This window comes from Chiloscyllium plagiosum, unplaced genomic scaffold (genome assembly GCF_037043375.1).
Source record: "Chiloscyllium plagiosum isolate Xiang-an unplaced genomic scaffold, Cpla_swu_hap1 HiC_scaffold_33, whole genome shotgun sequence".
Lineage (NCBI taxonomy): Eukaryota > Metazoa > Chordata > Chondrichthyes > Orectolobiformes > Hemiscylliidae > Chiloscyllium > Chiloscyllium plagiosum.
The window spans coordinates 11,280,095-11,296,614 of record NW_028270171.1 but is presented as its reverse complement, the minus strand read 5'-3'; the positions used below and the strand labels follow the sequence as shown (position 1 = coordinate 11,296,614).

Sequence of the window (16,520 nt, the reverse complement as noted above, 5' to 3'; positions counted from 1 at the left end):
TTTTCTTAATCAATAGCTTCAGTTGCTGAAGAGAACAGGGAGGAATGGGTATAAACCTGAGTTTTCAAGTTACTAACTGATATTAGTAGATGGTTTTTGCTTCCACTGGCAATCAAAGACTATCATATTATGCCATAAAACTCATTTTATTTGAGGGAGGCTTAAAATTTTTCTGAAACGTAATGCCAAATGATGATCAGTAATTTTCTATTGTGCCCTTACCCATGCAGCCTGCAGAACCATTCACCAATTTGGGTTCTTGATATTGAATTTTAAAGTTGTTTATCCCTTTTGCTTGCATACATTGTTAGAGTGATCCCCACTGGAGTGTCATTTTGCATGAGATCAGAAATTTCTTGTTTTTTATTCTTTTATGGAGTGGGAACACTTTTTTTTAGACCAGTGTTTGTTATCTGTCCCTAATTACACATATGTGGATGGTGATGAGCTGTGCCTTGGCCAGCTGTGTTCCATGTAGTGTGGGTACTTTGACTATGTTATTAGGAAGTGAACTCGAGGATTTTGGTAATTAGATTAGATTACTTAGTGTGGAAACAGGCCCTTTGACCCAACAAGTCCACACCTGCCCGCAGAAGCGTAATCCACCCAGACCCATTCCCCTACATTTACCCCTTCACCTCACGCTACGGGCAACTTACATGGCCAATTCACCTAACCTTCATGTTTTTGGATTGTGGGAGGAAACCGGAGCACCTGGAGGAAACCCACTCAGACACTGGGAGAATGTGCAAACTCCACACACACAGTCGTCTGAGGCGGGAATTGAATCCAGGTCTCTTGCACTGTGAGGCAGCAGTGCTAACCACTGTGCCATCGTGCCACCCAGTGACTTTGGGGGAACTGCAATACAGTTCCAAGTCAGAATATGTTATTTTCAGGGAAACTTGCTTCTCTGCACCTGCTTCACTTGTCCTCGATGGTAGAGGTAGCATGTTTGGAAGGTAGTGTCAAAGCAACTTGCTGAGGGTTGGGTGAAAATCATGAGGCCAGTCGTAACACTTTACCTTATCTGTGAATGTGCTTGGATTAGTGTTAAATTTGAAACTTACCTGAACTGTGTCTGAGCTATAGCCAGCTAAGACGTGGTAGGAGCTTCGACAATGTATGTTATTCCATATGTGATATCAAGTGAATTATTGTTGACTGTTGTAATTCATGTGCCTGGTCTTCATAAGGCCAGGGATGAAATTCAAAGTCATGTTTCTCCTGTACCATGTGAGCCTTAATAATTTCTTTTCATTTTGAACATTAAATAAATGTTACATATTCTTTCCCCTGTAACTCATACGTGTATGGCTTTGCCCTTGACCTGTATTCTGCTGGAGAGTACATTGAACAGGGTGTCTCTCTGTCTCTCTTATTCCCTGTCTATTCTGTAGAAGTTTGTGTTCTAAAGGCTGCACAACATTCTGTACTTCACAAAGAGTAATTTTTGCTTTCTATTCCAACAGGTATTATGATATCCCCATTACAACTCTTGATTTTTCCTCACTGTATCCATCTATAATGATGGCACATAACCTCTGTTACACAACACTGCTGAAGCCAGGTGCTGTGGAAAAGTACAAGTGAGTTGTGTGGCTTTTCAAAAATTGGTTATATTTAGGTGATGAGTATTCAAGTGATTGAGTTGCAATCTTAGTTGCTTTAGGGACATTACTGTTTTGCCGAACCATCCAGTCTGCTAGTCTAATCAGAATTAGGTGAGATTTGCCATATCTCCTTCTCGCTAGCCCCCTCCAATTTTTTCCATGACCCCATCCCACACTGCTCTCTCCATCACACCCTCTCCACCTGCCCCTGTCTCGCCCACCCAGCCCTCTTTCTCCAACCGCAACACCCCACCTGTTCTCCCCTCTCCCCCAACAGGCCCCCTCTTCACCAATCACAAACCCCTCTTTCACCCCCTCCCCTTCCCCACTTGCGTTCCCACCTGCTCCCACTCTCCCTCCACACTCGCACCTTTCTTGCTCTCTCATATCTCACCCTCTCCCCTTCACATTCTCCCAATTCTCTTTTACCTCCTGTCTCACCACACCCTACCCACCCCTGGTCTACCCCCTCCTGCTCCTTCCGCCAATCTCCTCCCAGCCTGCCCATACTCTTCCTTGATGGCTAGAAGATACACCAGAAGGTACAGTTCTCAGTTGCTATATCTCTTTATCGAGTGCTCTCTGGAAATGGCTAACTTGGCCAAGACCAGATCAAACTAGTTTATCTTTTTCAGCTGCACTGCAAGTAGTGTACTTTTCTAGTAATACTGAGCAGTCCATTCAACTTGCTGTATCTTTTTAATCTTGAAGTCATAAGCATGTTGGAAGCTTAGGAACCCTAGCTGGTGGAACCAAAACACATGTGGAATGGTAACTTATAATAGAGGCTCGCTTTTCCTTAATGAAAGACAGTATTCATTTTATGGCTTTATCCTCGACACTCTACCTTTTCCCTTTCAAGTTTTTCTTCAGACCAATTCATTAAGACTCCAACAGGTGACCAATTTGTCAAAGCTTCAGTGCGAAAGGGTCTTCTTCCAGAAATCTTGGAAAATCTTCTGTCTGCAAGGAAAAGGTGAGTATGGTAATGTTTGGTCATTGGAACAGTATTTGTTAATTCATCAGCTGTAATTATTGGACTTTGTTCAGTTAATTGGTCAAAATTTGCTTTTATTGGCCTGGGCAATTGACAAAAGAGCTCGAGGCAAGTTGAGGTTTTTTTTAATGGTGAACTGCTATCTAGAATGCACTGCCTGAACAAGAAGATTGATTTCTGGGAGGAAAGGGTCAGTCTGGGTGAGGTTGAGTGGAATTGAGTAAAAGAATGAGAAGTGATCCCATTGAATAAAATGCTTTAAGAAGGCTTGACAGAATTTCTAATGTTTCCCTTGGCTTCTAAGTGTAGACTTGGAGTCAGGATAAGATGCCACCCATTTAAGAATAAGAATCTGAAAGATTTTTTCAATTGGAGTTATCTATCCAAGATGGCTGTGAACGTTCACTGGTTGAATATGTTAAGATGAAGAGAGACTTTTGGTTGTTATGGGAATTAAGGGATATCTGGATACTGCAGAAAGTGAAATGAAGGTAAAAGGTCAGCTATGATTATAACACATGATGGATCAGGTTCAAGGTTGTATGGATTATTCTTCCTTCTATTTTTATGATGTGTGGTAGAAGCAGACTTGAGAAAATGTTCTAAAATCTTGAGTACATATTGAAAGAGAGAAATTGTAACATCCTTGGGAAAAGAGCACGATAATGAGACTAAATGAATAAAGAAGTGCAATTAAAAGAACTAAATCAGCATAAACAAGATATTAGTTTATGAGTTGCGTTTGCTTCATCAGACTTCATTTTAATTGCACTTCTACTTTATTTCATGACCATCCCTATTGTTCCATAAAACTTTCCTTGCTGATGCTACAGGTTGGAAATGTGTCTCAAGCCTCTGTTAATTATGCCTTCTGATGAATGCTGAGAAAGCGGAACATGTGGGTTTTGGATGGCCAATATTCTCTCAGAACACAGCACAGAAAGAGGCCATTCAGTTTATCATGTCTGCACTAGTTCTCTGAAGGAATAATTTGCCTAGTGCCACTTCCTGTTTTCTCCATATCCATGCACAGGACTACATGGTCGAAATGCAGACAGGGTGTTTCAGATGACTGGGAAGTCTGGAACCAGGGGGTCACAACTCAAGGATATAGGGAACACCATTTGGGACTGAAATGAGGTTAAATTTCTTCAGCCAGAGAGTGGTGAACCTGTGGAATTCCGTGCCATGGAAATGATCATATTGAATGATCAAAGTCCACCCATTTTCTCTGTTGCACTGTTTCATATCCATGTTGCTACTGTCCCAGTTATTCGCTGAGCTCAAACCTTACTCATGAATCTTTTGTGCAACACTTCATCAAATGTCTTTTGAAAGTCCACGTACACCACATCAACAGCTTTACTTCCTATGGCCCTCTCTGTTACTTCACTTTTAAAAAATCTCTCAAATTATTTAGACACAGTTTGCCCATAGCTAATCCATGCTGGCTTTCCTTCATTATGCTACATTTGCCCAATTGACCTAAGTTTTGATCTAAAGATAGCTAAGACACCTCACTGCTTTTGTGCATTAGAATGGTATGCCTCCCTGGCTAAGATCTGCATTAACCTTGTATCCCTCCTGGTAGTTGATTTAGCACTGGTAAATACTTGAAGCGACCAGCTAGACAAACGCTCTGTTGGAACGAGTGGACCAATCTTGGATCATGATGTTGGAAATAGTGGTGCTGGAAAAACACAGCAGGCCAAGCAGCATCCGAGGAGCAGGAGAATCGGCGTTTCGGGCATAATCCTTCTTCAGGCTTATTCCCGAAACATCGATTCTCCTGCTCCTCGTATGCTGCCTGGCCTGCTGTGTTTTTCTAGCACCATATTTTTCAACTCTGGTTTCCAGCATCTGCAGTCCTCACTTTCTCCTCCATAGGAAATAGTACACAAGATTAGAGTTGGCAAGATAATTTGAGGAAGAGATTGAATTGAATGTATTGTCACATGTACCGAAGCACAGTGAAAAGCTTTGTCTTGCGAGCAATACCAGCAGATCACATTGTTAAGTAGCATAGATAAGTAAATAATAGGTAAACAGCGGCAAAAACCAAAACATAGGTACAGGTGAATGTTAAGAGTTTGAGAGTCCATTCAGTATTCTAGGGTAGAAACTGTTACAAAACCGGTTGGTGCGTGTTCAGGCTTCTGTACCTTCTCCCCAATGGTAGAGCTTGTAGAAAAACATTGGCAGGCTGCGATGGATCTTTGAGAATGCTGGCAGCCTTTCCTTGACAGCGGGCCTTGTAGATAGCTTCTGTAGATGGGAGGTTGGCCTTTGTGATTGTCCAGGCCGAGTTCACCACACTCTGTAACTGTCTTTGATCTTGAATGGTACAGTTGCCATACCAGGTAGTGATACATCCAGACAGAATGCTCTCGATGGTGCTCCTATAAAAATTGGCAAGGGTATTCGCCATCATGCCAAATTTCCTCAGCTGCCTGAGGAAGAAGAGACCTTGTTGGGCCTTTGTAACCAGTGCGTCCACATGAAGAGTCCAAGAAAGCTTGTTATGGATGACCACTTCCAGGAGTTTGACACTCTCCACTTGTTCCACTTCTGTGCTGTTAATGTGTAGGGGAGCATGAGTAACATCCCATCGAAGGTCAATAATGATTTCCTTAGTCTTGCCGATATTAACAAATTAAATTAAATTATCATGGACAGGTACTGGGAAAGGCTAATGGAAAGCTGGCTTTTATATCTGGACAGCTGGAATAGAAAGAGGTTGAAGTTATGCTTCAGCTGTGCAAAACCCTGATTAGACTATCCTATAGAGATTACTGTAAACAGTTTTGCACCCACAGCCTGCTAAGAGGTATGAAACACTTTTTACATAAAGGATGGTAGAAGTTTCAAACTCTTGCTACAAAAATCAATTAACGTGAGATCAATGGCTCATTTTCAAATTGACATTGATAGATTTTTTTTGAGAGGCAAAGATGTGTCTACAGTGTCAGCTCACAAATTATTCATGATTTCATTAACTGGTGGAACAGCTTTGGGAAGCTGAATGACTTGCTCTTAGTCCTATGTTCAGTCACAGATTTTTTATCTTTGTTACTCTGGAGAGAAGGTCTTGTGGCATGGTGGTCATGACCCAGCCTCCTCGGCCATAACTCTACAGTGAAGACCAACCCCAGGAAATGCCGCCATATTGTAGCCAAACAGGCTGAGTATTAGTGTGTGAATACTTCCAACACATGACGATGCATGTGGTAAGAGTGGGAGAGACTCCTGGTCAGCATGTGTTGGAAAGAAGATTGAAACCTCTGTCACAACTCGTAGTTTTGGAATTGCAACCTGCATATTGCCATAGCACTTTGAGTTTTTTGGGGGTTCAGTGTGGATCAGATTTTTGCCAACAACATGGGACTTGTTCCCCATTCTGGCAAGACTGGATTAGGGACTTGCCTCCGTCCATGTTAGAAGGCGTGACACTGTGGCTCTGATCTATCTTTGGGCAGGGGACTCAAGAAGTAGTAGTTACTGTGAAAAGGGTTAGTATATCTTGCACCAGACGTGAGTGTCAAATAGTCAGGTCAGGAATTGTCTATGCCTGGTATGGAATGAATCAGCATCTGTTTCTCTCTCAAATTGTTATAACAATAACCTTGCACAAGATTGGGTTTTTTGACCATGCAAGTCATTTTATTGGCTGCTTGGGTGATTTTATAGAACATTCAATTGTGCTATAAATGTCACATTTTCATATATTTGAGACATACCTATTGTGCAATGATTTGCCCAAAAAGAATGGGCAGCATTTACAGCCTGCTGACCTGAGATTAGATTCAAATGATGGGTTAGCGTTAGAAGGGCCCTGATCTTTATGGCATTTATACTCTGACAAATGAAGTAACATATTTTCAATGTCATTCTACCCCCTCCCAATTCAAGGGCAAAGGCAGAACTAAAGAAAGAGACGGATCCATTCAAACAAAAGGTTCTTGATGGTCGTCAACTTGCCCTGAAAGTGAGTGCAAATTCAGTGTATGGTTTCACTGGAGCACAGGTCGGCAAGCTACCTTGCCTGGAAATATCACAGGTGAGCTTTGGTGTTGTGTTCTCATTCTGCCTTTCACCACCTGCTCCTGCCTCCTTTCATAACTTCCCAAACAAAAGCCTGCAGAGTGACTACTTTCAATTTTTCCTTGCTTTCTAAACACGTGCATATTAGGTAAGATTTACTTCTACCGGGCTATTTGACTGAGAAGCAAATGGATTTTAGTTTTATTTGTAGGAGAGTTTTCATGCTTTTTACGTTTTCAAAAGTTGAGAGTTGATTTTAGGTACAAAGAGTCCAGGAATTGATGGTTTCTCATAAGCTACCTATCATAAGTGAGGGCATTATGTTTGTGGAGCTGGACCAATGAGTTGGTTGAAATTATGCTTGATGGCTTGCAAAATTAAGCTAAATCCAATCCAAAACTGCATAAAACCAATCATAAACATTGGATTGGCACCAAAACACCACTAATGGTCTAGTAACCTTCAAGCATGTTGAGTTCAAGTGTAGCTCAGTTGTGACCCAATGCTTCAAGAAGGAGCCACCCTATTGTCATCCAATCGTGGGAGTTAGGATTTACCTAAATTGTGACAGCCCAAGAAAAAATGAAGAGTAAGTGAAGTACTGCTGTGGCTTCATCACTACATTTTGTATGTTTGAAAGACAAAGCAATATCTCTTATATTTGTACTAAAGCTTGGTGTGCATTCGAGCTAACTTTCCCTGTGCTAATTAGTTCTTAATCTAAATTATACTGAGGTGTTAGGGACTTACTACACTTTTGGAAAGGGGAAATAAATCAAAGGAATAATCTTGTACACCTTATCTCAATCAGCTATAAGACAGTTTGACAGATCTATATGAGACAAGTTGTCCAGTATTTTTCTCTTGACATGAAAGTTGCATGACTTCAGTGAGGAGATGATGAGCAGAGCTGTGGGAACGTAATATTTCGGTATTTTACATAATTGTGAAATAGAACTAAAATAATACTGGAACTTGCTTCCAAGAACTTTTCTGAATTACAAATGAGTAAAGCTCTCAGACTAAAAAGGAGACGTTCTGTTTTACTGATACAGTAACACTAATGGGAGCCATGTTTAAATGTTAAATGTCTTAAAAACAACTTCTCACCAAGAAGAGATTATACACAACAGATTTTTTAAAATGGTTGTAACAAATGGGTGTATCCGTATATGGGTAATATGTCTTAATATGTATAGCCAACCAAGCTGTATGTAGTCAGAAGACTGCAGTTGTGTGATGAGTCTTGTCACTATGTTCTCAGAAGGGAGACTGTGGTTAAGCTTTGCAGGAAGTTGTGTTGAGCAGGATAAGATGTTGTAAATCAATTTGTCAGCAGCATCTTTGCTCACCCTCCTCTGCTTTCCTCAAGAAGTGTCTCTCTGATTGTTCCTACTGCTTCAGAAATAGGAGGTGCTGAAGTTGCTTCATGTCTTCTGTCCTTTACTTGAAGATAGTAACATCACCGTGCATTAGTGTTGTGTCTTTTGACATAATAAAATTAGGCACTTGACAAGAGCATGGTCCAAAAGAAAAGGGGAATGGAGAAAGGTGGATGACAAAACGTTTGGTCAGAGATGTGTATTTTCAGGAACATTTTGGAGGAGGAGAAAGGTGTATTTTTAGAAAGGGAATTTGGTAGCCTCGAGCTGAGGCAGCTGCAGCCATGATTGTCAGTGAAGCAAAGTAAATCAGTCATGTGCAAGAGGCAGAATTGGCAGGTTGTAGTGCTACAGGAGGTTAGAGATTGTGGGATTTGAGCATAAGTTTGAGAATTTTATTATTCTCTTTGGGTCTGCTTTCACAAGCGCTTGTGCTATTAGCACTCTGTCACAACTGAGCCCCAGTCCTGTGTTTGACCAGGATACTTTCAAGAAAGATCGTGATCAGCAGTGGGAATCAAGCTGATTTTAACTGTGGGTCACTAAGACCAGTTTTTGTGCTCCGGTGTCTCCTGTGGCCAAGGTAAACTAATTCTATAAAGCCAGAGAACAAGTTTGGCCCATATTTACAATGGATTGAGGGGCATCAGTTCAGTTAACGGCTAGAAGAGTAGCAACAACTTAGATTCGTTGAGACATTATAAAATTTATAAAATAATGAGGGGCATAGATAAGGAGAATAGCAAAAATCTCTTTTCCTACGGTCGGGGAGCTGGGAACTAGAGGTCGTAGGTTTAAGGTGAGGGGCAAAGATTTAAAAGGTACCTGAGGGGCACCTTTCTCACACAAGGTGGTGCATATATAGAATGAACTGCCAGAGAAAGTGGTGGATGCAGTTACAATATTTAAAAGACATATGGCCAGGGACTTGGAGAGGAAAGGTTTAGAGAGATTTGGCCAAACATAGGCAAATGGGCCTAATTTAGTTTGTGAAACCTGGTTAGCATGGACGAGTTGGACTACAGGGTCTGTTTCCTTGCTGTATGACTCTGAATAAGACTCAGTGCAAGTTATGGTGCAGACAACAAGGCTTTGAGCATGTTTAAGTTAACATAAGGTGGAAAATAGGAGGTTGGCCGTGGCAGTAATGAAATAGTTGAACCTATAGATAAGGAAAACCTGGATCGTGACATCAGATGAATTGAAGCAGGGGTAGTGTTGAGTGCTGTTATGAAGGTGGAAATAGTTGGTCTTAGTGTGGATATCTGGTCACAAGAGCACCTCAGTGTCAAACATAATACAGTATCAAGGTTGCAGATTGGTTCATTTGATGTAGAGAGTGGTGCAGTGGATGGCAAGAGAGCTGGCATTGTTCTTCTGAGGGCAGAGATGTTTAGTCAGAAGCTTAAAACACATGTTCCAAATTGAGAACTGCACAGAGGCCAGTGTCCTGTCACCAAGTGCCCGTTTGATAATTAGTGCACAGTACACTAGCTGTGGCCAGCCAGCTCACAGTCAGTCCTCAGTTGAGATTCTAATCTCCTAGTTATATATATTTTTTCCTCTGATGCTCCTTTTTTTTTTATTTTTCTTCTTTTTTGTTTTTCCCCCACACACTATCACCTGACAGCGGTAGTGCTTATTTTTCCCTAGCACCCATATCGGGTGTGTGCAGGTGTAGGACATCTGGTTATATTGGTCAGAAAGGGCTTTCCTGATTGGTGCCGGTTAACAACCTCAATTGTAAACCTTGTAGTTAATGAGGTCCACCTGGTTCCAACCACTATACAAATGATGAAAGATTTTCACAGAGGAGAAGTGAGGGCAGTTGTGACACAATGGTATTGTCCCTCACTCTTGGCCAGGAGACCCAAGTTCAAGTCCAGTTGTGCCAGAGGTGTGTAATAACATCTCTGAAGAGGTTGACCAAGGAAATTACGGAGTACGTAGACTGTTGTGGTGCAATGCTAGTGTCCTTACCTCTGAGTGAGACTCACCTGCTGCAGAGGTTGAACAAGCTGTTAAGAAAATATCTTTAAGATACATAGCAGTCCAGTAAAAATGAGAAAGAGTAGAGAGAGAAACTTTCTGCTGGCAGGAGGGGCACTAACCAGAAGACCTGGGTTTAATATAATTGACAGTCTTATGGACAGTGGAGCAGAGGGAAGTTGAGGGCACAAAAAATGCACATCAGGTTGTTAACTGATCTGGTAAAGGAGATGGCGGAGATGTCATATATTAAAAAAAGTGACAAGTTTCTTCTCATCTGTCTTCTAGCTTTCCATTGTTGTTCCATGTCAGTGGGGTTTGTCATCCAGCACCATTTAAAGTTTAGTTACATAATAGTCATGAAGGAGATATAAATTCAGGTGGCTGCCTATCTGGACATTGCTGGCTTGTGTAAGATCTTGGACAAGGTGGGGAAAGGAAACTGATACATTTTCATCTGAGCCTTGTAAATTGTGCAAGATATTGTTTTCAAACATCTCATTGTGATAAGTGACTAGCCTTGCAATGAGTGGTTGAAAAATAATTGATCTTGATCTACAGACAAGATAGCCATGATGTAAGCACAATTACTTCTGTTTTCCTCATGCCCTTGTTTGAAAAGATTTGGAAATCCAATACAGTTTTGCTTTATGTGGACTTAAGAAAATAAAGACAGAAACCCTCCTTGCAAAGTAATTTAACTGATTAGCCAAAGTTGTGAATACTAAGCATTTGGACCTCTGGCATACTTACAGGGCTAGTCTTATCCCAGGGGATAACTGCAGTCATGCGATATGAGATGTTTATAACAGATAAGTGGGTTTATAACTGTCAAAATAACATTTCGACACTTACATGTTAGTTGGTTAGACTTTAACTCTTCATTGATTGTTGGTGAACCTTGTTGGATGAAGTCTAGTGGCTTGATTTTATTCTTTTAGTCAAGTACTGAACTTGATTGTATAATTTATTTCAAGGAGTATGTGGTAAAATGTCTACTCTGAAACTAGTGACTATTGGTTGGAACTTTAGGTTAATATTGAAGACCGGGATCTTGCCTTAAGATATATGTAATAAAACAAATAGCACAGATCTGATTTGGCTAATCCTCAGAAGTTTTTTTTTCTCTAGCTCGAAAGGCCCATCCTACTTTGAATTCATAGTTATTTTGAGTTTTTCAGGCGTTTGTTGCTTCAGGTAAGGATTCAGGTCTCGAATAGGTTTGAGAGTGTAGGAATTATCGTGGTTCCATTTGCCAGTGGACTTGCCAGTTGATGTTGATTTCTGTAGGCCCCAGGGAGGGCATCAAATGACATCTAATTAAAACTTCCAATAGTTTGAGGCAGGGAAGGATTACCTTGGTTAAATATGCCTATTTATCTATGTTGCATACACTTGCTTTCTCCAGGGTACAGCACTGAAGTCTGCTGCAAAAACACGTTGTATTGTCATATGTAATTCACTTAAAGATCATGATCAGTGCTGTGTAGTTAAAGTTAGAATGGCATAAATAAAGCATTTTTGTATTGGTCTTTGGTATAAGACTTCGATTGGAATACTGAATTAAATTTTGGTTTCTTTGTTCAATTGGCAATATAAAAGTTTTGACAATGTTTCAGAAAGTGTAAGAATGATACCCAGCTTAGAAACATCTTAGCTATCAGATTTTTCGTAGCCAGCCAGGAGAATCAGATAGAGATGTTTAACATAACAAAGGAACTAGATTGGACCAATATAGATTAATTTTTTCATTTAAAGAACTCATAAAAGACAAAGAGCCATGTCTTTAACTTGCACAAGGGTAGAACTAGATTAGCTGTCAGGCGGTTCATTGACCTATGAAACAAGCTTGTGCAGTGGATGCAGATTTGCTGCGTGCGCCATGAGACATGAGCCTGTTCCTGGCCGGGAAAGAGGTCACAGTGCACATAAAGGTTGGAAGAATACTAGATATTAATCATAGTCAATCATTATTAAGTCTTCTCTTTCTGTAGATTACTGGTTGTGCATTCTTCTCGAGCTATTTCGATTCCTAAAGGAAATTGCTGCAAAAGTAAAATCTGACTCCAAAGGTCTTCACTCTAAACTCCTGAATCATCTTCAGTCCGGACACGTTTTTTTTTCGTACATCTTCCACAGGCATCATCTTTCCCCTAACAATTGTAGGAAGTAGACTGCAGTGTGACTGCCCCTTTAATCTCAACTCACTTAGCCAAACAGGTATTTATGTATGGTAATGCAGATGCTGGAATTCTGAAATTAAAAATAATATTCTGGAAGTACTCAGTTTTAGCAGCGTCTGTGGAGAAAGAAGCCATCGAGTGACTGAAATTTTTGTTGAAGCCTGCTGTACATGATTTCGATTCTGGAAGGTTGAGTGAAGTTTATTCGAAGTTGAGACTCACCAGGTTTGAATCCCATGGTTCTTTACTGTATTAGCAGCTTTTTAAAGCTCCTTTCTGCACTGTCAGGTTGTTCTACAAGACTTATTTTGCAATCTTTCATGCTTGCACAAATCATTTTCATTTCTCATTTTTGGTCATTTTTTCTAGAAAGATTTTAAAATTTACTAGAGTTTAATTTTGTTTCTCCACATCCTTTTTTTCTGTTGTTGTGAACCTTTTTTTTTCTCCTCACGAGTTTTCTCCCTTCCTCTCTCGACTGCACTGATATTCACTGGCTCAATTCCATAGACAAGAGAGACCCTGACTTCTTGCAAATGCAGCCATTGTTCATGATTTGAATTTATTGTATTGAAGGTTTTTTACTACTTGTGATGATTGCAGTTGAACTTAATTTTTTCCTCACTCATCAGCTGCGCTATCACTTCTGATAAGGATCAGAAAATAGATTTCAGGAATTGAATAATTATCTTCCCAGTCTTTTCTGACTCGTGGATGTTGGTGCCAGTTACAACTTTCTATTTGCCTCTTTGTCAGATTGGCTAACATAGTGCAGAGAGGCAATTGGGCCTGGGACTTCCTTGCTCTTTGTGGCTCAGCTGTTTACTGTGTTAATCAACTCAGCTGTTAGGAAGCTGTATTTATTTTAATTGAAAACTGTAATTTTCTCCTTACAGGTTGCAAATAGTATTCCCTGCTTTTTGTATGGGTGGTGGTTGGTGTAGTTTTATCCATCATAGTTTGAAGTAAAGCTAGAAGGACAGTTTTGCAGAGAAAGCCCACTGCAGTTGTGAGGAGGAAGTTTTTTTTTCTGATAAATACAGAGTAGAAAATCACAACAGGCATCTCCAGTGTGGGAATTGAACCCAAACAATTGGAATCCACTGCATTGCAAACCAGCAGTCCAACCAACTGAGCTAACCAACTTTCTCTAGGTTTAATGACACACTCAGAAGAAATCTTAAATGAGCAACCCCTTATTCTGAAAAGGAATCCCTTCTAGATTCCCCACATGAGGAAACATCTCAAAATCTACCTTGTCAAGCCCCCTTAGGATCTTTGATGTTTCAGTACAATTGCCTTTCATTTTACTGATCGCCAATAAGCATATGTTCAACCTGTGCAACCTTATGTCATAAGATGATCATCTTCGTAAACAGCCTAGTAAATCTTTTTCTAAACTGTCATCAAAGCATTGTATTGCAGATCAGCAGTGTACGCTGATCGTGTGGTCTCACAAGTGTCCTCTGCAGTATTGTAAGACTTCCTTTCTTTTGTATTTCATTCCCCATGCAATAAAGGCAAGCATTCCAGTTCCGTGGTTGTATACTAACTTGTTCATGTATGAGACCCTGGAACCCCTCAACAGCAACATTCTACAATTATGCTCTTATTTAAATAATATTCTGCTTTTCTGTTCTTCTAGGCAACCTTATTTTATTCACATTATACTGTGTCTGCCAAATTTTTTCTCATTCTCAACCTGGCTACAGTCATTCCATAACACATTGGTTGCATACTTGTGCAACTCATCGTTATAGAAAAATCGTGCTTTATAAACAATGCTTTAAGTGGTGGCATTGTAATCCCGTTACAGCGAATGTGTGTTGACAAAACAAGCATTATAACAGAACAACCTGTATATCTATTTGCAGATACTCCCCTCACAATTTGTTTCCCCAAATTTCCAGCATCAGTAAATTAACTGCAAATATTTCGAGTCAATGCTCAGATATTTAGATGTTGATTATAGAAGCATTGGCTGGAATACTGTGGCAATACACACCTGTTACATTTTGAATAAGCATCCACATGATGATTTTTGGGGCTGGCTTGATTTAACTTCTCATCCAAAAGTTAGCTCCTCTGACAGTGCAGCACTCTCTCTCTGCTACTTCAGGTCTTGAAGTGGAACTTCAGATTACAACCTGACTCACTGGCAGTGGTAATACTAATTAAACCATGTCTGTTGACTGCTGTTAAACAACTTCACTGACTCCTTGTAATGGAAGTTGTATGGACTTTTCAAAGGTTTATCACAAATTGGCATGTAGGAGATTCTTTACATTTAAAGTAGTTGTATTAGAGGAAATGCGGTTGCAGGGATGGATCGAAGATCAGAAAGTAATGGACGTAATGTCCTGTACCCAATGAAAGTGAATGTGAATAGCATCCTGTGCTGGCACAAGTTAGGTACCTTTTGCAGGTTGGACCAAAGCACTTCAGTGCCAACTAATTTCTACTGAAGTGGGCTTGCTGTTACTTTGGCAATAGGGTAGCTAATTTATGTGCAGACAACCTCCATCTACGATTGGAAAGAGTACGGATTCTTTTCAGTTAGTACTAAACTGAAGTGTTTGGTCTAATCCTGCAATGGGTCTTGTATCCACAACAATCTGTCTTTGATGCAAGTGCTTCTCTTTCAACCACCTTTCTCGAGTCTGATCTTATTCCCATAGTGCTTGCCATGAGTCTTGGTCTTAGTAGACACGTCAAAGCTTGTATTGTTTTGTGGTGTGTTACCTATTATTGTACACATTATTTTAAGTTCCATACCTCTCTCTCCTATTTTTCCCTTTTTGTTCTATTTGTGTGGTTATATCTCTGAAGAGCCTTGGGAGTTTTATTTTTTTTCCCTCTATGACTTACATTTCAACAGGACTAATAATTAATTCACTCTTTCCTTGAATGTCACTTCAGAACAACTTTTGCTGCGACTCAACAGTCAGTGGAGGCTGCTTTGATCCTGAACAGGTTGCTTGAGACACCAGTTATTGATGATTTAACAAACCCTAACTGCGCACTTGCAGCTGATGATTGGGAAAGAGATGGCTGATGTAAGACAAGGTTACAAAAAGAAAATTATGCAATTTGGGAGCAGATTAATGAGGTTATGTTGTAAGTCCTTTCATGTACAAGGTGGCGGGGGGGGGGGGGGGGTGGGTTGGGGGGGTGGGGGGGGGAGTTGGTGGCGGCTCTGCTGTGGTAGAGATGCTGCAAGGAATGTGGCTGCTATGAGTGTGTAATTTAGTTTTAGTACAAACAGGCCTCAGGAAACGGACAGTTTCCAGCTTTCCTGTGGTAAAGTCTTGCTTCCTGCGTGATACAAATCTGCTGGTATTAGTGCTACACAGTTGGGCTTGGGCTTCTGTTTTGCTGTTGCAAAATGGATTGCAAAATTGATTTGAATTTCAGTTGAAATCATTTTCCTTTGTGTTCTCAGCTCTGCACTCACCTGACCTGACTCTTGCTGGGTGCATGAACCCATGTCCCAATGGCCATATGGTAGTTGGCTCAAGTGGATCATCTGTATATGTGTTTAAGTGCTTTTTGATTACAGAGAGCATTGTTGATCCTCCTGTTACTTGATGTTTGCACATGTATAGTTGTCAGATCTCTGTTGTTATTGTAGCCAAGCATGTACTTGCAGTCACCAGGCACTTTGCAGACTTTCTTTCAGCAGTGGTGACGGTACAACAAAGAACAGTCTGAAAATCTAATTTATTTTTTCAGTCCCTGATGCAGACATTTTGAGTGATTAAAAGCAAAATACTGCGGATGCTGGAAATCTAAAACAAAAGAAGAATGCTGGGGGAAGCTCAGTATGTCTGACAGCATCTATGGAGAGAGAAACAGAGTTAATCTTTTGAATCAGATCTGTTCTGGAGAAGTCATATTGGACTTGATGTTAACTTTATTTTGCCACAGAAGCTGCCAGAAATTTGGGGGTCAGCTTTAGTATTGTCATCACAAATAAGATCACTAAAATGTTAATGCCTCACTGGGAAATGAGGAAATTCCTCTTCATGCTGGAAGTGCTGGAAATCAAGCCTCGCTATTACTAAAGTTGTCATAAAACTTGATTTTACGAAAGTATGCAAAATTCTTTATTATACCTGCCTTTTAGACCCAGCTTAACAGAAAACACAGACCGGGTTTATGTAATTAACAATGATTACTATTTATTACAGATAATACACTAGCTGCAGATAAACAATTATGAACCACTGACACACAACTCTACCAGTTAATAACTAATCCTTTCATAAAACTCCCCAATCCACACACGGGCCGACTCAGGCAGAAAAGAGATCAT

General features: G+C 40.4%; 1 protein-coding gene across 1 annotated transcript in view; it reads left to right on the top strand.

The window, feature by feature from the left end:
- pold1 (polymerase (DNA directed), delta 1, catalytic subunit) overlaps positions 1–16,520 on the top strand; it is a 109,888-nt gene that overhangs the window by 45,340 nt on the left and 48,028 nt on the right. The window contains exons 15-17 of the mRNA XM_043679658.2: positions 1,473–1,589; positions 2,476–2,589; positions 6,520–6,667. Coding sequence (XP_043535593.1) covers positions 1,473–1,589; positions 2,476–2,589; positions 6,520–6,667 — 379 coding nt within the window. The remainder of the gene's footprint in view (positions 1–1,472; positions 1,590–2,475; positions 2,590–6,519; positions 6,668–16,520) is intronic.